Source organism: Amblyomma americanum, chromosome 5 (assembly GCF_052857255.1).
Source record: "Amblyomma americanum isolate KBUSLIRL-KWMA chromosome 5, ASM5285725v1, whole genome shotgun sequence".
NCBI classification, from domain to species: Eukaryota; Metazoa; Arthropoda; class Arachnida; order Ixodida; family Ixodidae; genus Amblyomma; species Amblyomma americanum.
In genome coordinates, this window is record NC_135501.1 from 173,911,136 (window position 1) to 173,933,672 (window position 22,537).

At 49.0% G+C, this 22,537-nt stretch overlaps 1 protein-coding gene and 1 pseudogene across 1 annotated transcript in view; both read left to right on the plus strand.

Moving 5' to 3' along the window:
• The window catches only part of LOC144133060 (uncharacterized), a 25,300-nt gene extending 21,360 nt beyond the window's left edge, over nt 1-3,940 (plus strand). Inside the window, exon 2 of the mRNA XM_077665886.1 lies at nt 3,389-3,940. Coding sequence (XP_077522012.1) covers nt 3,389-3,808 — 420 coding nt within the window. The 3' untranslated portion in view covers nt 3,809-3,940. The remainder of the gene's footprint in view (nt 1-3,388) is intronic.
• A 9,598-nt stretch (nt 3,941-13,538) lies between these two features.
• Nucleotides 13,539-13,709, plus strand: LOC144135628 (U2 spliceosomal RNA; annotated as a pseudogene).
• Nucleotides 13,710-22,537: the final 8,828 nt, after the last annotated feature.

Sequence of the window (22,537 nt, forward strand, 5' to 3'; positions counted from 1 at the left end):
CCCCGTGTTGCCAATCATCCCGGCTACAGCCTACATTACAGCATCTAGATTTCGGCGACGTGCGTTTTTAAGCACGCAAGACACATCACTTTTAACATCGGCGGATTATGAGCACCTTAAATATTATTGGAACAGAAAAATTTGTTGCTCTCGGCAGCTTGAAGTATCACTGACGAGGCTGCGCTGCCGCATCCCCCCTCTAAATTTCTATTTACACAGGTTGGGTTTGGCGATCTCTCCCCAATGTGCATTTTGCCGTGAGCCAGAATCTATTGGACATTTTTGGCTGTATTATCGCCGATTCAACTCACTGAGAAAAAGATTGCTGGAGGAGCCCTTGCAGCATCTTGGCCTTAGTTTGAGCAGCCCGCTCTTGCTATCATTTGGCGCCACCACATTTGGGTTCAGCCACAGATCTGTTTGCACCGCTGTTCAAAATTTCATGATAGAATCTCACCGACTGCCTTGCTAAGTGTTCCAACCTTTTCTTTTCTATCAATTATTACATTTTGACTAAATCATTAATATTTAATCCCTCTCTTTATTATTATTCTTAAAATTTTAAAATCAAAACACTCATCCCTTTCCTGTTCATGACGAAAAATTCACTGCGTTCAGGTGAATAGCCACCCGATTCTTGGCCGATCCCCCAGTGTGGGTATGTGACATCTTTTGATAGGCTAATAACAACAACAACAATTTCCGAAGGGGCGATACAGCCGCTTCGTGCACACCGCTGAGCTGCGAGCAGACACGTGGAGCGATGCCTCCTGAAAGTCGGCAGTACACCCTGGTCGGTTTCGCCGTGGAGCTGGACTGGAGGCCCCTGAGCTTCGTGAAGCCCATTCCGGCGCACAGAGTATGCGGCGTCTGTCGACTGGTGCGGAGGAGAACCGCCTTTCTTCCATGCACGCACACCCTGTGCCAGTCCTGCTACGAGCAGTGCGCCCAGGACGGAGCCCGTGTCTGTCCCCTGGACGGCCACCGGTGGGACGAGGAAGACGACGAACTGAGGGAGTTCCCTGTAGAGGAGCTTCTTAAAAGAAAGGTGAGCGCGAAAGGAGAAATTGCTCTGTCTTTTGTCTGACTGTGCTCCTGATGCACACACATTTTTAGAGTGCCCTGAATCACCCCTATTAGTATGCTGGCGTTATTTACGAGAAGCCTAGTGATATCATGCGTGCAGTTGCGTTTTTATCGTACTTTATTCCTCGTGTCTCAAAAAGCTGCACAGTTCTTGTAGAAGAAAGCAACAAAGGTCCGCAAAGCTAGCTGGAGCGCGATGTTCGAGCGCTTTAAAGATGTATGTAGGAATCTGTGCAAATTCAATGCGTAATCTCGCTCAATGCTTGGTCCAGAGACTCGCGACGTTCAGTCTGTATTTTAGGTTGTGAAAATTACTAGAGGGTTCTCGGTCAGCTGCCGCCTCCACAGTTCAAACTCCTTCTACGTGGTACTTGGGGCAATAGAGGACCTTCACCCTACGCCGCTATGGACGACGGTGTCGCCTGTGAAGACACTCAGCAGTGGGTTGCACGCAGCACAAATCATTTCGAAAACAGGTTGGACAGCCGCTGCCATAGCGAAGTTGGTAGAGCAGAGGTGGTTTGTTTTGATACCACTCTCAGCATGTGGTTATAAAAAGAATGTGAATCATTTTGTAGCTTCTAGAATTTTGTAAATAAATTTTTTGGAGAGTTACTGTCGCGTAAATACAAAATTTTGTTCGTTTTAAATTTTTTCTGTTTTTCTATTTTGTCCGCAATATTTAAAACGAGTATGCCTGGTGAAAAAAATCTGATTAGAAAGCGCACTTAATTTCAGTCGTTGCAATGCGTTTGCATACTTATACATATCCTGGCGCTCTTTGGCCACAGATGCCTTTGTGCCATAAAAATTCATCGTCATCTTCGTCACATGGATAATAATCTAACAGCCTAGTAGAAGCAAAGACAACCGCATGTCTCCTGTGGGGACCGAGCCCACGGCCTGAAAGCGTCGCGTACGGTGTTCTGCCGGCTAAGATACGGCAGCGGCTGTCTAATAATCTACGTTCGAAGCTATATTTCTGTCGCGTGCAGCCTATTCATAATCTTTCACCAGCTCTATGTTTTCAGTGACTATTTGCTTCTTTCGTGCATATATCCAACAAGCTTTTTAGTTCCTTACCGCTGTGTGCTTAACAGCCTAGAGATGGCCTCAGTTCTGGCAGCCTTTATGTCAACTGTAGCACAGGAGGCTTCTCTCACAGCTTACCCCACACCGATTAGACACATTGTATCGGTAATTTGAGGCATTGAATCTGGTTCCACGTCCGCTGTCATTGTCGAGGCTGCGGTGAGGCTACATGCAAAGCAGACGCACTTGAACGTAAAAGGCGTAACTCATGTGTTAGAGCACCACGCGCTATACGCGGAATCCGTGGGTTCGGAATACACTGTGGTTGTCGTTTCTTCTCCTTTCTGTTCAACTACGTAATCTTCTAATGTCCAGTAGTGATCGACACCGTTGTTGAATAATATGCCTCGGCAATTATGCGTTCTCAGTAACGCGTTTAACCAATGCAGCTGGTGTTGGGAGAAGTCCTCTGGCGCCGAACGCCTCCCGCAAAGTGTCCTTGAACCCCTCCGCCATTGGACTTAAGTCCCGTTGGAACCACGGGCGATCACACATTAGTGCATATGTCCGAAAAGGTTGGCAGGGAACCACAGTTGAAATGTATTCGTGGCACCCTCACTCTCGGCGATGTGAGTCCAGCGCTTGGCTTCGGCGGCGGCTCCTACAGCACGGTCTTGCCTTCGTAGATGGCACGCTTGTAGGTCGTATACGGAGGGATCTTCTCTGCTCCGTCGCTTTTCCTCCGCCTCGGAGGCTCGCGCGAGAGGATCTCCCTGGCGCCGTCGTTGCGCCTCTGCCCGAACGGTGTGGATGGGCAGATGGTGTGTGCATCCACCGGCCTGAGATGCATGGTTGCTTTTACTCCTCCGCGAGCTGTTCACGTAGCGGCTGCGCGATCACCACCGCGGAGCGGGTTCGTATGGCTGCCAGCTCGCGGTGACGTCACGGCGCACAGGTCGCATCAGCGGCGCCGTTCAAGTGATGGGCTTCAACGCCGTCGCCACTCTCGCTAGAGAAGCGAGCCATTAACAGCCGAGCTGTAAAATATACTGCCCTCAGCTCCTTCTGGTTTCAAAGACTGTTTCGCTTCTTAAGTGTCAACAGAAATGTTGGCCCTTTCGCGACTGTTTGAAATAAAAATCAATGTTCCGACAATGACTCTCCACATTCGCCAAAGTGCAAGTAAGTGACAGAAACAGTGCAGCAGATTATTGTGTTTGTCCAGATTTTAGCGTTGTTGTAAAAGCGGTGTGTGCTTTATCACTTGCAGGCCTATTGCTGGAACAAGGAAAGTAACTGCGGGGAAGTGCTGCCTGCATCCGAGATCGCCCAGCACTTCCACCGAGAATGCAGACACCACTCCATCAGCTGCCCCAATTGCTCGGCCGCTGTTCTTTGCAGCAACGCCTGTAAGCATTTTAGGTCGGAGTGCTGCACCTCTGCGCCGCCTCCTGGATCCGAGCGGGAAGGGGAAGCCAACTGCAGGGACGATGCAGCTCTCCTGGCATCGTTCACGCGAAGCTTCGAAGGGCGGGCGGATGAAATCAGAGCGCTCCTTGAGCGGCTGGTCGTTGGAAGCGGCGCAGACAGTGACCGACTCAGTGAAGTTGTTCACGGGGTGAACAACTGTCAAGAAAAACTGATCGAACTGCAAAACGATATGAACGGTCTGATGAACACCATTGGATAAGAATTGGCCCAAGGAAGGTCAGAACAAAGGGACAGTCAGAAAAAATGCCCCGATGAAACAACAGCGCTCAGGAAAGAAATGAAAGAACGTTTGGTTGCCGAGAGCGTGAGTATGCTAATTCTTTCGAACCACCTGCATAGACTGGAAGAAGCAGTGACAGAAGAGTTTGCAAAAGCCGCGAGGGAGAACCTTGAAAAATTTTCCCAGATTGCAGGTGGCTTAAATGAGGCCAAGGAAGAAGTGAAAGGAATAAGGAAGACAGCGGACTGCAGAGACGAATTTTTGAGACACACTTCAAGGCGGGTGTCATGCTGCGAACTTTTCCTGAAAAACTTCGAATCCCTCCGAGAGAAAACTCTCAAGAATGGGTATTTTCGGTACAATGCCGATAAAGTATACCTATCCGGCTACTGTATGTCACCTGGAATAATACTCTTGAAAGATGAAAGGGATAAATTGGCGCTCACAGGGTTGTACCGTTTGCACAATGGTGCCATGGACGACGCCCTTCAGTGGCCGTTAAAGCAAACATTAAGCTTGGCTGTTGTGCACCCAAATGGAGGTGCGGAACGGGAGCTCAGACAGTGGATTTTCGGTAATTATGCTGAATGTCAAAGCCAGGAGCGTCAAACGATGCTGGAGGACTTCGGACCACAACCTCGCTTTGCCTCGATGATGCGATCAGTGACGGTTACGTGAAAGATGACCTGATCAGGGTTAGGTTCGAAGTGCTGCCGTGATTGGCCCCGGAACGAGAACAGGGGTGAATACAGCACCATCTCTTTAATTCCGTATACCTAACAGCACTTTTTTTTTGCGCCAGATTTCACAACGTGACCAAAAGAACTCCTCTCTGTCATCACTGCCTTCGACTTGCCTCTCCCCGGGTTTCTTGCTTAGAATTGAAATATGTATAAACAATCACTGTTATAGGTTCTCCGGGGCAGGTCACGGAATGTGAAAAATATTTAAATGAAAGACTGCTTTATTATTTTATTACTGTTCCAACTGTTTGAAGTGCGTAATCCTAATTATAAGACAAAAATACACCTTTGCCTGGACAGGGTGCTTTCCACTTATAAACATCACCTCCGTCGCGTTCGGCGCCGTTCAGTTTCGTAACCAAACACAAAAACAAATGGTATCAGTTTTGCCACGTTTCACTCGTGTTTTGAGATTTATTTGGCCCCGACAGTAGACGTATTTATGCGGGGTGAAAGAGAAGATCGTCGTGTTGTATGCGTCTCCTCTCTTATGACCTCGGCTGAGGAAGTGCATTGTAAAGTTTTGGAAGTGCGTATGCTGTGTATTCGAACGCTGAGGCTAATCTCTACTTCTGTCCAGACTCCTTCTGAGACTTGTTAAAGCACGAGCAGTAGGCTGTGCCTCCAATGGTTTAGCTTTGGTTAATCCTGGAGTGACGCGATAGCTACAGTAGACTGAGTGGAACTTGGCCACGTGACCAACCGCGTGACCAACCGCCGGCAGCTGCTTCGCACCACGTGACAGACCACGTAAGAGCGTGGCGACGTAGCCACAGGGTGGCGGCGCCGCCACCGCCACGACGCCGCCTAGTTGAGGGCTCGAAATTCTACCGTAATATTTAGTTGGAGAGAGTGTTAGACACTGAGGTGGGAGGCGAGATGTCAATACACCCAGCGCTTGCTGGAGGACCGACTGATGGATAGACGCATCTGTATGACAGCACCACGAGGTTATATCATCGGCATACGCAAGCACGCGGATAGAAGGGATGGACTCTAGGGCTCGAACAAGAGGAATAAAAGCCACATTAAATATTGTGGGGTGAGAATGGAGCCCTGGGGAAGTTCTCTATAGAAAGCGAAAAAGTTTCTGCTCTCACAAGGGATTAAGTATATGGCGAAGTTTTAGCACTACAATTATATTATCCACGTTGGTGATGATCAATAAGGAACAGACGGTTTATGTGACCGTTTCCTGTGGGAGCGCCACGCTGGAGACTACGACCTAACCTGCCGGAATAGGCACACACAGATGACGTCTTCGCTGCCGATGTCGATGCTGCCGGTTTGGCGCGGCTATGCAGAATCGGCAGTGTGCAGAGTACAGATGGCGCTGCTAGCCAGACATGAATTCAGAAAATGAAGAAAATGAAACACGATAACACCGCGAGCGCCTCGTGGCCCGTCATAAAGAAGAAGATCACTGCTTAGTACTGCCGCCTCGACGTTCGTTCAACGGCCGCTATGCCTAAGAAAGCACCTCGGCGGAAGCACAGCAATGCGGTGAGGAAGCACTCCAGACCCGTTATCTCACCGGCGGTTGAAGCGGTAGCCGACCAGGCCACGTCGCACTTACCTGACGCTGCCGGTTTGAAAGATATCCCGGTCGATCCGCAGAGAAATAAGACTCGCTCGAACGGTCAAGCGGACAACAGAGCTGGCGGAACACGTGGCAGCTCGAGCTTGGCGGGCGACTCTTCGTCCAAGTCCAGCGAGGCACCCGAGCAAGCTGCGGTTGGAACGACTGTTAAGGAGACGCCATCCTCAGAGGCCTCCGGAATTTCAAACCTCCGCAGCATCGTTCCATGGAGAGGTCCGAGCGTCCCTGAGCATTTGTATGAGGCCCCCGACCACCAAGAGCTGCCCGTTGCTGACATCGGTGGTGCTCCTTCGACGACAGATGCGAGCCACAATCCAGCAAGCTCTGCCGAATCTAAGATGAATCCAAACCGTTCCACCAAGACCATCGTCCTTCCAGCAAAAGGTACTAATTTCCTCTTTTAAAACGTCAAAACATGAAAGCAATATAATTTTAGGCACTGGCAGCAAACAGGAGAGATTAGATTGTGCATTCAGTTGACTTTATATACGTGGGGCACGATGGTTGGCTAGTTGGTGCGAACTTCATTTGAGCCACTTCAGTGGATATGGTGAGGGTGGTAAAGTGAAGGGGGATAAGCAGGATGGCGACAGGTTCTCGACCGGGCACTGTTCAGCCGCGGTGACATTCAACTACGAATCACGGGCACGGGCGGTCTTTACGTAGTGCCAGAGGTTGGCGTCGTACTGCCGCGGCATCCAGTCCGGCCGTTTCACCCTTCCCATGTGGCGCCAGTTCGTAGTGCAAACCACCGCACGATTTTTTTTCCTGAGACAGAAGTAGCGGCGCACAGGCTCGACAGGCTTGCCAAACAATGCCAAACACGTCGTCGTGCTCCGTCATTGGCGGATGTCTGCTCCATCCGCCGTTGCTGCATGGGTGTGGGCCGGTCTGGAAACAGCGGCTTTTATGGGCGCTTCTGTCGCACGAACAACGCGATGTTATTTTCCATGACCTACTGCACCGGGACCAGCGACCAATGGCACAAGACCAAATGAGACCAAAATGAAATTAAACGTTTAAAATATGGTGCCTGTAAGTTTTTCACACTGAAAGCTATCGCAGTCGAAAAGCTGCTTCGAATCTTGGCGCTCAGAGGTGATCGGAGGCTAAAAAAGCAGCAAAACTGTAACACACCCCACTTCCCGACATACTACAACCACATCACCATATGTAGTTGGAAGTTTACAACTAAATTATATAATCCCTTGGGGACTATTCTTGCACTGCTATCGCCGTTGAATGCCAGTGTGTTTCTTTTACGGTTTATGTGGTTTAATGTCCTAAAGCTACTCAGGCTATAAGGGACGCCTTAGTGGCGGTTCTGAATAATTTAGAGCGCCTGGGGTTCTTGAACGTGCTCTGATATCGTCCTGTAGGCGCGCATTTAGCATTTCGCCTCCATGAAAATTCGACCGCCGCGGCCCGAATATAATCCGTGTCATTCGGGCCAGCAGCCGAGCACCGTAACCACTGAGCCACCGCGTCGGTTGGACACCAGTCGGACCGACCAAACTGTTTGCTGGCAAGTTAGGAAACGTGTACTTTGTAACACATTCCTCTTGTTTCATGACAGAAGCAGTTCCCGGAGGCCGAGACTCTGCCTTGCCCGGACGAGGCCTCGGTGAACATTGCCAGCCCGTCCTGACGGAACCAGCTCTTGCACCCGATACGCCACCTACCGTGATGTTTCCACAGCTGCAACCCTCGTCACCGGCAGTGGGGGATACGGCGTTCCCTCCTGGAAAAGACGCCAGCGCGGTCTGTCCAGCACCCAGACCTCAAGAATCGGTAAATGACAATCGGTACCGTTACGGAGTACCCGGGTGCGAATTCGACAGCGGAGGCTGCGTTTCGATGGAGGCGAAACGCTAAGGCGCCCGGGTGGTGTGCTACGTCAGTGCTATGTCAGTCCAGGTGGTTGAAATATTTCTAGAGGCGTCCACTACTACACCTTTCTTTCTTTCTTTCTTTTCTTAGTCCTTCCTTTATCCCTTTCCTTACGGCGCGGTTAAGGTGTCCGCCGTATGTTAGATAGATACTTCGCTATTTCCTTTCCCCCGAAAAACCAATTTCAGTTGCCTTCTTTAAGCGCATACACAAATCATTATAGTTCTGCTCTGAGAAGTGTTTTTATACTGTAAGCGAAAGTTGAAGGAAGCGCCGGCATGTTTTGAATGGCATCGCCTCGCACCGTGTTCTCAGGAATGGGATAATCTGATTGTGGAGAACAATATGATTAGCAAGCACAAAACTTTGTACGTCGTCAGCAGCCAGCGACACGGCTTAACGTAAGCAGAACACCTGATTTTGCCGTCTAGAAGAGAAAGTTGCCGGAGCGGGACAGGTCAGATATCCGTATTGTCTATACACTGCGACACACGCGGGCAGCGATTTCTTGTCATTTAAATAAATCACCGAACTTTTTTGATGTGTTTCTTCTAAGACAGCGATTTGTTATGGCAGCTTGCGCTGAGTGGGGCCTTGAGCGCACGCAAGGTTCAGGGTTAATAGAACAGGAGTGTCTGAATACAAATAAAAGCTTTGGGAACTTGTAATTCTCATCATCAATTGCCGCCTCCACTGCAGCTCCAGGCTTTGCGTTACCAGCAGTTTAGGACTGTTCCTTGCAGGCGTGGCTTAGCATTTCAGCATATGGGAGGAGCCACTGATTTTGGTGCATGTAATTGTCCTGATAACTGAGTGGATTTTTCCAGGGGATATTGGTCCTAGGTGATCGCCCACACGCCTCAAAGGAGGCAGCCCGTGGATGTCTCGATCAAGATTAGTTCCAAGATGTAATCAATGGAGGTGTACGGAAACGCCGAAGATTTAGGGCCTTATTGGCGACGAAAACAGGATTTTTGAGGAATCTATAGTTTCAATCCATTTTATTGAACGGCTTCGAATAGAATATGAACCCGACTTTACATTGTACCACGGCATGTTTGTGCAAACACAGCAAAATTTCTAAACTGACGTTTTCAGAACACTGTCACCCCGTTTCACGCTTTGAAACGTTAAACCAACACATCCACGCGTGCGTTTCCGTGCGGCTATAGCCGAATAGTGTGACGCTGCACCGCACAGGTAAACAAGTTCTCAGATTAAATTTTGTCAACCACGATGTATTTTTTACTTAAAAAAAGCCGTTAGTTTTGTGTCATGCTTCACGTGGTTTAAAAGAAAGCAAACTATATCGCTTTTCTTAGTCCTTGGTAATGCTAGTGCATTGGTTTGAGGATGCCCTTCATATGCTGGAGGTGCGGGATCCGAGCCACCGGTTTCCCAATCAGTATAAGCTCCTTCTGATCTGGCGCGGCTTCTCTGCTGTGATATGCATGCGTTAAATTAATCTCGAAGTCCGCTTTGTGGTTAGCAGTGATGTGCTTTGACCCTTCTGCATTTAAACAATTAAAACCAAACAACAATCTGACGTTATTGCTATCAAGCTGCACGCACTTTTCGTAACAGTAAGAAAAGAAAATGTTTTATTACTGTTGTCAAGCCTTACCTTAATCGTACCACTGTTCAGAGGTTGAGTATTCAACCCTTCAGGTTGGCCTGAAACACCTTCGTACAGGCGGCGTTTCAGTTGTGAAACATTTAGTTATTTATTTCATTACACTCAAGCCCCAAAGGTGAAAGACTTCAATCGGGAGCGGGTTGCAACACTTAAGAGATACAAAAACAGAGAAATATATGTTTTCATGTATATATAAGGGAGGTTTACGTACACTACGGCAAGTTGAGGCCTATATTTTTATAGCCATTTCATTCTCGAGCTAATTGCATCATTTGCCTCGCGAATAAACTTGTTTCTACGTTCGTTCACTTTTGCCCAGTTCCCTCTCAAGGCTCGCCTAGAAGACGACTGCTTCACGTCTCACCCGAAGCAAGTGAGGTCCCTCGTTCCGGACATGAACGCCGTAGCCGTCTCATTGGTCACACTGCTGTCTGTGGCGACACTGGTGTTGGTGCTGTTTCTCTTACCGGGGAGCAGGCGCAAGGGTGGCGAGATTAAAGTATGCGGAACGCCCGGGTGCGTCGAGCATGCCCAGGCTTTGGGCATTGACACCAGCCGTAGCCCATCAGCCTGCGAGGACTTCAGCGCCTTCATCTGCCCCGGCTGGAAGATTGGGGATGAGGACGTGGTCGCAACTGTCTATTCCCAGGCCATCCTGATTTCGATTATCAGCCTGGAAAAGATGAGCCTGAACGCCTACGAAAGGGAGGCCGTGGTCAACAGGCCGCTAAGCATGATGCGCGAGTGCATGCACAGGTCTAGCGACGATGCTGACGGCGTGATGAGTCTGCTCGAACTCGTGAACGGAACCAACTTCGCCTGGCCCACCCTGGAGGACGAGCACGGGCCGCCAATCACAGACTACTCTCGGCCCCTCCGGCTGATCCTCGAGCTCTCCGTGCTCTGGGCAGTGCCCTTATGGTTCCGAGTCTGGGTGCTACCTGCAAAGTCCCCTCTACAGCGGAGGCGGGCAATTGTCCTCAGCCCCTCTACGCTCCCGGCTATCTGGCGCGGTCTGCACGAAACGCTGCTGTTGTACGAAGACGCGTATTCAATATATTTGAGCTACTTCAACGCAAGCATATTCAGATACAGACCACCTTCGGAGTCCTTCGAGTTCTTCCTGAGAACTGGGGTCAGCGTGCAGACGCATGTCTTGAGCCACCTGAGCACCGCCTTTCATGACACGTACAAGCAGCCGAGGCTCGTGGAGATCCGAAGCCTGCCAAGCTGGATTAGGAAAGTGGGTGCAGAAGAGTGGGCGAAGGCTCTCGGATCGGTTTTCGGCACCCAGCAGAATATCTCGGTGAGCGACCTTCTCCTTGCGACCAACGAAAATCTCCTCAAAGCTGCGGACTCCATCTTCAATAACAACACAGCTCAGGAGGTTTTCTTCCACACGATTTGGTGGTTTGTCCAGGCAGTCGGTGCTGCGACGAGCAACAAGCTCTTCCTTTCTATGAGCGAGCACCGAAGCGGGAGGTACTTCCAACGGATCGTCTGCTTCGACCACGTCGCCACGACATACAACGTCCTTTTGGCGTCCATTGATAAAACACTTATGTCACCGGCGGAGCGGCTTTACATCGTCGGTCTACTTGAGAATGTCCGAGCCGTCGCCCTGGAGAAGCTGCGCTCATACGCCAGACTGAACGCGACGACGAGGAAGGTTCTGGCGGCGGTGCTCGAAGACATGTCCACCGTACTCTGGCCTGAAGCTGATTTCGGAAGACCGGGCGGCTTTGAGAAGTTCTACGGCGGGCCTTACCGAGGAAAGGGCGGTTTTTTCGGGGAGTGGAGATGGAGTCGCCTGCAAATGCAGAACCGCAGCGCGACGCTGTTCACCACCAAGGAGTACGTTGCCGCCGCCGAGGTCTACTCTTTCGTCGGCAACACACTCGTCTCATACAACCCCATCCTCAACACCATGTCCGTGTCCATGGCGGCTTTAAGACCCCCCTTTTATTACAAAGGCGGAACTAGCGCCATGACGTACGCAGGTCTGGGCTTCATTTACGCGAAGGAAATCTTCGAAGCACTGGACATGTTGACGCACTTGTTTAACGGCGGCACTGTAATGAAGCCGACAGACGCGCTGGAGACCTCCGCGCTGTGGAACGGCTCGTGGTGTCCGGCGGCCGTAAATAATAGGTTTACGTACCCGGAGCTGCCTGCCCTTGACGTCGCTTACACGGCGTACATGAAGTTTAAAGATAGGGACTCTGATTTGCCATTGAAGGGCCTCCCACATTTCATTCCTGAACAGATCTTTTTTTCCACCTTCTGTCACAGCAACTGTTACTTTGACCTTTCGAAGAGACTGAAAGTGTCGGAAGTGTGCAATGCAGCGGCACAACATTTCGATCCCTTCGCGACGGCCTTTTCTTGCCCTGCTGGATCAGATATGAACAAGAGCCCCAAGTGTGTTTATTCGTGATGCTGTGCAAATACTTAACTTATATGCACTGCTGAGACTGATGTATTTGTGGCACAGGCGCTAATTTGGTTGCAAGTTCACAACTCTATGACATTTGTTCTTCCACACATAGCCTTTGAATGCAGACAAGAGGGTCATGCCGCTAAAACAAGAAAAATGTTTGGCGCGCAACGGCAACACCACCAGTATTTTTTTCTCTCTTGACCTGAAGCTATCTTTGTATATGTTGGAGTCGTATACTTGACAGGGCGGATAACTTATAACGATACCCCGGTTTTGAGGCATTTCCCTCTGGATTAGCGCTAATAGTTTACCATGACTGCGAAGAGCAATGAGCCATGCTTCTTCCCGCGGGTTTTTCAGTTCTTGCACTTATGTTGATTATGTGTAGATACGTTTTTCTTTTGTGGTTCTTTTGTGCGTGCGTGTATGTGCGTAATGATTTGTATGAGGTCTCGTTCCGTTCACATGTCATGCCGAAACTACAAATGCGAACTTCCGTGCTATAATGTAAACAGTGCTGATGGCCCAACGTCGGCGGCGTTTTTTGGGAACTCGAAAAGACAACGGTGCTGTCGGCTGCTGTTACGTGCCAATGTAGTTCATTGACTCTGTGTTGCTTTATGAACACGTTAGCGTGCTTTATAAATGTCTGGAAATATTTTTGGGGGTAAGCAACGAGTTTCTTATGCGGTCTGCAACCTGTATGGTTGCCGACTGTCATTTTGACACCCACCACATTATTTGACATTTATTTTCTTGGTGGTGATGACTATTTCAGTTTTAAAAGCTGGTCGTTGCTTTGATTCCTTTTCCTCAGGAGTGCTACGTTTTTGCATAGACAAGTTTGTGAAGCAAACGTACTGGTTGCAGCCTGTTAAGTGTGTGCTGAAATTTTCTGCCTAGCTCTGTGTGGGTTTCAAGCTCAACCGATGCAAAGTAGTCGAATCACCACGCTATGCCGGAAATGAAGAGAAAGGCTGGTGGAATTCAGAACTCTCATCTTTCACTTCGGAATGTTTAATTTCCCGAATTAGATGTTCTATCCTAAGCTATTCGCAGATAAATACCGGGTCTGATTTGCTTAACATGTTCAAATCTATGGTCACACCGGGCAAAGACTTAGTTCTTACTGCACATCTTCAACCAGCAGTCAGCAACATTTGTATCAGCGATCAACTCGAGCTCATGTCGAAGCTGCCACCAGTTGATTCGACTCAAGAGGCGCTGAGGCCATAAAGCCTTCTTTAAATCGGAGGAGGAGAAGAAAATTGGAATTAAGCACAGTATGCCAGGAGTGGAGCGACCAAGCGAATGCCGGGGGTTGCGCAGAGGATGTTCACTAGAGACAGACAGATGAAAGCTGTAAACACATTCATTCCTGTACCTAGACCACAAGCGCACCTTCTTCCCCTGACAATGCGCCTAGAGCGATTGTCCGGACCCCGTAGAGTATCTGTTACGGGTCCAAGTTGGACTTATTTTTGGAAATGTGGCGGAGAGTTTGAAGGATGCTTCACTCCCGCCACCGGTTGGCCCGGTATTGCACTACCTCCGGGATCGGCCTTGTCTTTAGCGCGTCTTTACTATCCTGTCTTTCTATCCCATCTTTCAACTCTCCTACTATCTGCACGTGGTAGCGATTGTGGCTCGGCTTGAGGAAGTGAGCAGGCCTTTCTTTCTTTCTTTCTTTCTTTCTTTCTTTCTTTCTTTCTTTCTTTCTTTCTTTCTTTCTTTCTTTCTTTCTTTCTTTCTTTCTTTCTTTCTTTCTTTCTTTCTTTCTTTCTTCCTTCCTTTCATTCTTTCTTTCTTTCTTTTTTCTTTCTTTCTTTCTTTCCTTCTTTCTTTCTTTCCTTCTTTCTTTCTTCCCTTCTTTCTTTCTTGCTTTCTTTCTTTCTTTCCTTCCTTCCTTCCTTCCTTCCTTCCTTCCTTCCTTCCTTCCTTCCTTCCTTCCTTCCTTCCTTCCTTCCTTCCTTCCTTCTTTCTTTCTTTCTTTCTTTCTTTCCTTCTTTCTTTCTTTCTTTCTTTCTTTCCTTCTTCCTTTCTTCCTTTCTTCCCTTCTTTCTTCCTTTCCTTCTTTCTTTCTTTCCTTCCTTCTTTCTTTCTTCCTTTCTTTCTTTCTTTCTTTCTTTCTTTCTTTCTTTCTTTCTTTCTTTCTTTCTTCCTGCCAGCAACAGACAGACTCACAATGCACCTCTCACTGCCCGTCATACAACAGCGCCCAACCCACTGTAATCCAGTCCAGCTTTCAAAGAATATATATTTTTTTCTGCCACCAACACCTGATGGTGGCAGGCGACATACAATGAAATAAAAATTAAAAGAGCACCGAGAACGACAAAGAAAACGAAAAGACAGGTTATGTCGTCATATACAATGCCTTATAAAACTCGCGAAAGACGGAATAACAGAAGGAGGCACAGAAAGAAGGCAAATGCTAAAGAAAGGAAAAAGAAAAAAGAAGGCAGGAAGCTGATTAAATTTGCAAAATGCGTGTCTATTTTAACGAGGTGGCTGATTTATTCACAAGGTCAGCTTTCAGTGCCCCTGTAGTCTATCCCGTCCCTCACTTCATTTTGTTGTAGACTTGTCGTTTCCAGCGGTTCCAGCATATCTCAGACAGCTTGAGTGATCCCTTGCTCAACACCGTGGACTGTCAACGTTTAAAATAGCCATGGAATTATCGGTCGTGTAAATCAAGGCTGTGGGAGGTGTCAGTTAACAGCTAAACAGCGCAAACACAGGACGAAGAAAGGAACGTACAACACAGACGCTGACTTACGACTGATGTTTATTCCAAAGGTGCACGCACATATGTTGTCTCGAGGCAATCTGACGGCTGAGCCAACGTCAGGTATGGTGCAAAGAGCCGGATAAAAGCGATAATTTCTTAAAAGCTATAAATGTTTTAACAAGGAATGATGCCTATGGGAAGGGTGACATGAGAGAATGAAAACAACAAGATGCAGGGGAAGGATGTATAATGGGCATGCGGTTGGTTAAAAAATAGGAACGTGGCTAGCACTTAATGTAAAAGAGTTCAAAAAGTTAAAAACTGAGATACGATCACTTGTCTAGATAGGCAGTCTCCTTTGACAATAGGTTGATGGATGGACAATTTACACACGTGTCACCGCGATTTTGAATTAGGTAAGCTTTATGTATTTCACGTGTGAGCTTTCCGTACTATCTTTTAAATGTCTTTGTCTTGTCAAAGGCTAGCAGTGTCGGTGACGCTTCTTCGATTGAGAATCCCACACATAAATTAGTACTTATGCAGATGCGCGTTCGCTACGACAAACCTTTTTGAATGATGAAGTTGAAACAACAGAACATTTTATCCTCTCTTACCTGTGGTCCGCATTTCAGAGAAAGCAGTATTTTGAGGTCCCTCTTTCGAGGTTAGGACTTCCTCTGTCTCTTCCAGTGCTTCTCTCGTTCGGTGCGGGCGCCAAGAGATTCTCGTTAAATAGTGGTTGCTGTCTTCTCGCGTGTGGCGTGGGTCGGACAGTGCCCCCGTGAGACCGAATGCTGACGACGCCCCTGCGGAGAAATTCCCGGCAAGGTGGGCGCATTCTCAAGTGAGAAAACCCAACCGGAACCCTCAGGGGAAGCTAGGCTTAGCTCGGCGCTGCCGAGCGAGGCCGCGCTACGCGTCTGCATGACTTCTGCGTTGTCGATGACAGCTACGCGGATGCCCGCTGTGCTGCCACCTGACGCAGCCTCCACGTCCACGCAATCGTCAGCGCCTCTGGGCCTCCAGCCTGCGCCGTCTTCCGATGCTACGACTTTGGCCTGTGACATGACCCATCGAACACCATCGCGGTAAACTTGTCATCCTTGATGGACGCCCAGAAACTTTGCGCAGTTACGCGGATCCCCCTGGATGACAGCAAGCATGTCCCGGTGCAAATATATTTTGCATCTGGTCCTGATGCACTCCGCTGCATGGTTTATCATGTCGACAGCACGAGCCCTCCCGAGGAGGTGCGCGCAAATATTCGCTGCTCAACTCACGGCGTAGTGCAAGCACGGCCTATGGGTCGCCGGGGCTCATACCTGCTCATACTGCAAGGCCCGTTGACTTTCCCGAAGTACCTTACCTACTACGGTGCGATCGTCAAACCACAGCCCTTCCGACCTCGTCGTATTTTTTGTTATCACTGCCACAAAGAAGGACATATGCAAAATACCTGCCCTAATCCAGCAGCTGTGGCCGACATGAATGAACCAACAGTTCTTTGAGCCCTGTGCAAATCGCCGGACCATGACATTCGCTCTCCCGCTTGTCCAAAGAAGAAGCAAGCGAAGAAGTTTGACAAGTCGCCTCCAAAAATGGATGCTCCTACAAGTAATCGCTTTGCAGCTCTCGCATGTAACGACAACGACTTCCCTGAACTTCCTTTATCTGAGCCCGCTGCTCACCATACGTCTCCTCACCAGTGTACATATGCACAAGCAGCTCACCTTCTCGGATCAAATGGTACGCCAAAACGTCCAGTGCATCCATCACATGTGGATACCACAGATGAAGACACAGGTTTAGACAATGAAATCGCGGAGGCTCGCCGCCGACTAGACGAACTCACCCAGCGCCGGGAACAGCGTCGTTCTCAATCCTCTCGAAGAATTCTGATAACTCGGGAGCAATCATCAGAGGAATCACCTAGGGTAAGCACTGGGCAACAATCAGGTGCCGGCCACCTGTTAGCCGTGACTACCCCGACAGTGGATAAGATATTAGCGCTGATGAAGCAGGTGACATCCCTCATCGTGGAAGCTCTTCGGCCTCGTCATGGATAGCGCATCATCATCGGTGGTGGTGCAGTGGAACTGTCAAGGATTCGCTAATAAGGCCTCTGAAGTGAACATCCGCCTGCGCGACGGAAAGCTGAGGGCATGGGCGTTCCTACTGCAAGAGCATAATGCACTCCCACGCCTTTCAGGTTTCTGCGCATATTATTCACCCTCTATCCCTGATCGCCTTTGCACCGCCTCCTCCCTCAGCCCAGGTAAATCTGCAATTTATATTCACAGTTCAGTTCCGCGCACACCGCTCGACTTTCATGGTGGTGCAACACACGTCAAGAGGTTGTCGCCCTTCTCGTAAAACCTGCACGCACACCCCTTGTCCTAGTTCCTTTTTATAGTCGTCCTGGCTCCGCATCTCCCAATCTGGGATGGGTTCGTTTTTTACGTTCTACCAACTCGGGTATCCCTATTCTAGTTGGTGGTGACTTCAACGGCGCACACACTACGTGGGGTTACCCATCGGATTCCTCAAGGGGTGCACACATCCAAGGGAGCTTTTCGGAACATTCCTTTCAACCTTTAAACCACCCGAATACTTCTACCCGCCCACGAGGGGGCCCGTATTCACCTGATTTGACTTGGTGGTTAGGCCCCGGTAACCCTCGTTGGGCTGTTGATTCTGATACTTGAAGTAGCGATCACAGCCCTATTTTTATCTCCCTCACGCCTACGCGTCTACGGAAAATACGCCGCACTGTACGAATAACGTCATGGGACTCTGTACGCGCCGACAATCGTTTATCTACATTCAACCCCTCTTCAGCATTGTCTACTCTCTCTGCTGTTCTCGCTACTCACACTTTTACCACTACTGTAAATAAAGACGACCCAAACCCGGACATACATCTCTTGAAACTGTGGGCTCTTCGTCGCCAGGCGGATCTTTACGCTACTCGTCACCCCGATGACATATCGGCTCTTCCTACTCTTCACCGCGCAACCGCACGGGCGCGGCGCTATGCAAAGCGGCTAGGCAGGCAACGCTGGGCTGCATGGTGTGCCCGCCTGTCCTCTACGTAGGGCAATCGACATCTTTGGAGAGTGTTTCACGCCATGGAGCGCCCTTCTCAGGTGGCAGATTACACAGAGAGCATTCGCCTCGCGCTTAATGTGGATGAGGACACATTTGCACAACAAGCAGCCCATCAATTTTTTCCAAACCATGCCTGCACCACTACGTCTCCACCCGACTTATCGGTTACAGAGCCTTCCGATGGGATTACTTCTGACCTCACCATGGCAGAGCTGCTGGCCTGCATTGAACGTTTAAAAACTACTACTACTCCCGGGCACGACGGCATACTTAACTCCTTATTCCGTAACTTGGAAAGGAGGGCTTTGCAAACCCTACTTAATATTTTAAACGAAGTGCGGCTTTCTGGCGTCATGCCGGGAGACTGGAAGCATTCTATTGTGGTTCCAATACCCAAGTGAGGTCAGCCTCCAGTATCTCTCTCAGCCCTTCGTCCAATTTCCCTCACGCCTACCATCTGCAAGCTTTATGAAAACCTTCTAGCCGCACGCTTGTCGTGGTGGCTGGAATCCCATGATTGTTACCCAGATTCCCAAATTGGTTTCCGCCCACAAATTGGAACGGAGGACGGCCTTGCTACTTTGGCTGCTGACGTGCTTGACCACTCTCTGCAGAGTCACCTTGTACGAACCGTAATCGCTACAGACATAACAAAGGCATATGATAACATCCTTCACTCTGCCATTCTTGCCTCCCTTCAAACTCTTGGTCTCCTTCACCGGTTCCTCCTCTCTATTCACGCCTTTTTAGCAAATCGAACCTTCAGCGTGCGTGTCCACGGAAAGCCCTTTGGTAACTTCACTTCCAATAGAGGAGTGCCGCAGGGCTCCGTTCTCGCCCCCACATTATTTAATGTGGCTTTAATTCCTCTTGTTCGAGCCCTAGAGTCCATTCCTTCTATCCGGGTGCTTGCGTATGCCGATGATATAACCTTGTGGTGCTGTCATCCAGATGCGTCTATTCATCAGTCGGTCCTTCAATATGCGCTGGATGTATTGACATCTCGCCTCCCACCTCTGGGTCTAACACTCTCTCCTACTAAATCATGTTTCATTCGAATTGGAAATAAAGCCGGCTTACGGAAAGCTCCCCCTTTAAATTTTACGGTACATAATTCTCTGATTCCTCAGGTAGAAACTGTTCGTATTCTCGGTCTTCTCCTCCATACATCTGGGACTGGCACCCCGTGGCTGGCAGCCACCCGTAAATCGGCTCACGCTACTCTAGGTCTGATTCGTCGCATAGCTATACGCTCTGGTGGCGCACCTGCTCATACGGCCCGCCAGTTTGTGCGCTCTATCCTTGAGCCACGGATAGTATATCAGGCACAATTTCAATGTCTCACCCGCAGACAGTGGGACTCCCTTGAAGCTATCAATCGTGAGGCTATGCGCGTCATAACATATCTGCCTCGTTTAACACCCATACCTGTGCTACAGGAGTTCGCACAACTTAATACACTCAGTGAAATCATCGACCAACGGGTGGCAAATAGAGCTCGAAAACAGTCTCTCAAACTTCATCGTTTAAAGACACTTTCACCGTGGTCCTATTGCCAGCTCACTGACAATCGCCCCACTGTTTCCCCGTCGGTATCAGCAGCGTATCTGCCTGAAGGGTGCATATGGTACACAGATGCATCACATTCTGCAGAGAGGGGAGTTACTGCTGTGTATAGTCCATCTCATCCGCATCTCAACTCTCGCGCGACGTATACTGCGGATACGTGCACTCCCCTGGCATTGGAACTTCAAGCCATTTATAATGCCATTGCTTCCCTTCCTCTCGTTCCAACATTCAATACAGTTCATACTTACACCGACTCCCGCGCCGCCCTTAAACAGCTTAAGGCTGTTCGACGAACGTTCCAGATTTCTCAATTAATTCATGTGCTCTGCGCAAAGTATCCATGTCCTGTGCGCATACACTGGATTCGCGGCCATGCCCACGATCCACATAACATTCAAGCGGATGCTATGACTCATCTTCATACATTAGACGATCCGCCACCTTCCCCTCTTCCCCACGATCCGTTCCTGTCCCATGCTTCCGATTCCGAAGTTCTGCGCCAGCGAACACGCGCTCTTATTCCTCCGTGTTCGCACCCTCTCCCCCGTAGTCTTACTCGGCAGGAGGAAGTATCCGTGCTCCGGATTCGGGCAGGCGCGGCTCTGACACCATCTGTCCGTCATCGGTGGCGTGCCAAAGATCTGCCAGCACCTGACAGGTGCCCTCACTGTAGCGCTGCACCGGACATTTGTGATGCGCGGCACTTGTTATGGACGTGCCCAGCGACGGCACCTATCAGAAAACGGCTCCTCAGGGAGGTGGGCCTGCGGTGGAACCGCGAAAGTGACTACGTGAAGTGGACTATGGACAACCGTTTCATTAGCAACCTGTGCGACTACCTCAGCGCAACGGTTCTTCACTCCTTCTTTTAACTTTCAATCCCGTGCATTCCTTCCCCCCCCCCCTTCCTTTTTCACCTTATGCCTCATGGCACACTTCTCGAATAAAAAACAAAAAAAAAACTGTTTGCGGCTACCTTCATGATTACACTATTGCAACTGGTCAATTACTATAAAATTCTGCCGCATGTCCAAAAAGTGTATTTTATTCTATTCCTTGTACTTCAGATTTGTTTGATGTATTCGAATTTGTCAACAATTATTTTTTTTTCTAGCTTCAGTCATTCCACTATTCTACTTCGCCGCCTAGCGCCTTTTTTTTTCTCCCGCGCACATTCTTACTCGCGATTCCCCGCTTTACCTTGGCCAATCCCCCCGCGTGGGTATGTGCCATGTTTATTGAGGTAAATAAGAGCAATAACAACAACAAATATAGAAACCTAAATGCTTTCCGGATGAATAAGAAGTAAGGTGGCAGCCAGAAAGTCCGTCACAATTGCAGCGGTTTGCTCGACCAGGGCACAAGCTCGGGAATTTTTTAGGAGTTGACAAGCATTTGCGCCAGAACACGTTCATACGATGCAACGGTCTTCACTTGCAATAAGCGACGCTAAAGAACAGTTACGAACATAATGAGAAACTGAGTCACAAGTGTGTAATCTATAGGCTATATATGGTGAGCCCAGGACATGAAGCAGTCGAAACAAAAAGAAAAATGACCATGGCCCGAAAAAAAAAGGGGGAGCATATTGCGTTCATCAATTCATTCATTCATGGCTTTGTTTGCCTGCTGGCGAGTATGTGTAATTTTTCGCGGCCACAGGTGAGGTCGCAAAAGGCGGAGCGGTCTTGGACTTCAGTGTCACCGCTGCACCCCCAACGCTTATTTTGCTGCTATAGTTTGTGGCAGTGAAATTTAATTTGGTGCAAAGCATGCTTGCCAATTTCTGCTTCTTTTTTAATCAGTATTGTTACTATTTTTTCCGCGATCACTTGAGCACGTATTGTTGTGTACTGGGTTTCAGTTTGTTTGTTTCTACTTGTATTGGATTTGGCCTTGGTTATGTGCATCTGTACTTCATTAGTGACTCGGATTATAACGTGATTGTTTTATATCAAAACCTATCCCGCCATGAATAAAACGACATTCGTCATTCGTCATGTTTTTCTGAGTCTCGACTCACTTCTGGGCGGCCGTCAAGGTCGATACCACACCTATTATTTGCTGCGGCGTAAATGTAGTACATATTACTATGTATATAAGACATTTCTTTATTTCTCCCTCAGGGATCTTCTTCGGTATTTAACTAATATGCTCCTAAGCCAGCGTTTTCATAATTAACTAAACTGAATGGTTAAAAATGCCTTCGCTAACGCTGCGCAGGCAGGAACTACCATTTTTTTGTTTAATTTTGCGCTGTGCACTAAATAGGCTTACTCCTAATCAACTATCATCTCTAATCGTCGATCACATTTGGCAAAGGACAAAATTTATTCTTTTACATCTACTTTCTGCCCTGGACAAACATGCCAAGAAGAAAAGGTGACGCGGACAGCCGCAGCTTTCGGACACGCGCTCGGCGCTAAAGGAAGAAGACGCGATATAGAAGAAGAAGAAGCTTGTTTGCTTTGCATTCACCGTTGCCTGGTTTTCAAGCGCCTCATCGTATCTAAACTAAAATCAAAAACCCAGATAGTCTTGTTTCATCCATATATATTATTCTAGATGAAGAACAAGCCGGAAGACGCCGCGCCATCTGCTGCTAGAAGGGGGTCTGCAGCATTCGGGATGGCCACACGCCAGGTAAACATGCGGAGGAATTTGCCACCGGAGCCAGGAGGCTGTCGTTGCAGCCACAGTCGAAAAATGTGAGGGAAGTGGAAGACCATTGTGGGAACTACCTGGCGTCAGCCAAGGCTCGGAAGTCCACGACACCTGCGCAGCAGCCGGTGTTTAACCAAGTACAACACGATGTCCGCTCATCTCTAGGCATGACCAATGCGACGGGAAGGCCGCAGAAACTGCCACAACTGAAGGCAATGGTCGGAATGAATGGTGCGCGGATGTCCCGGACACCACCTCCAACAGCTCCCAAATCTTCGACGCCACCCGCGTCAAAACAGCGAGGAGCACCTGTTCAAAGCATGC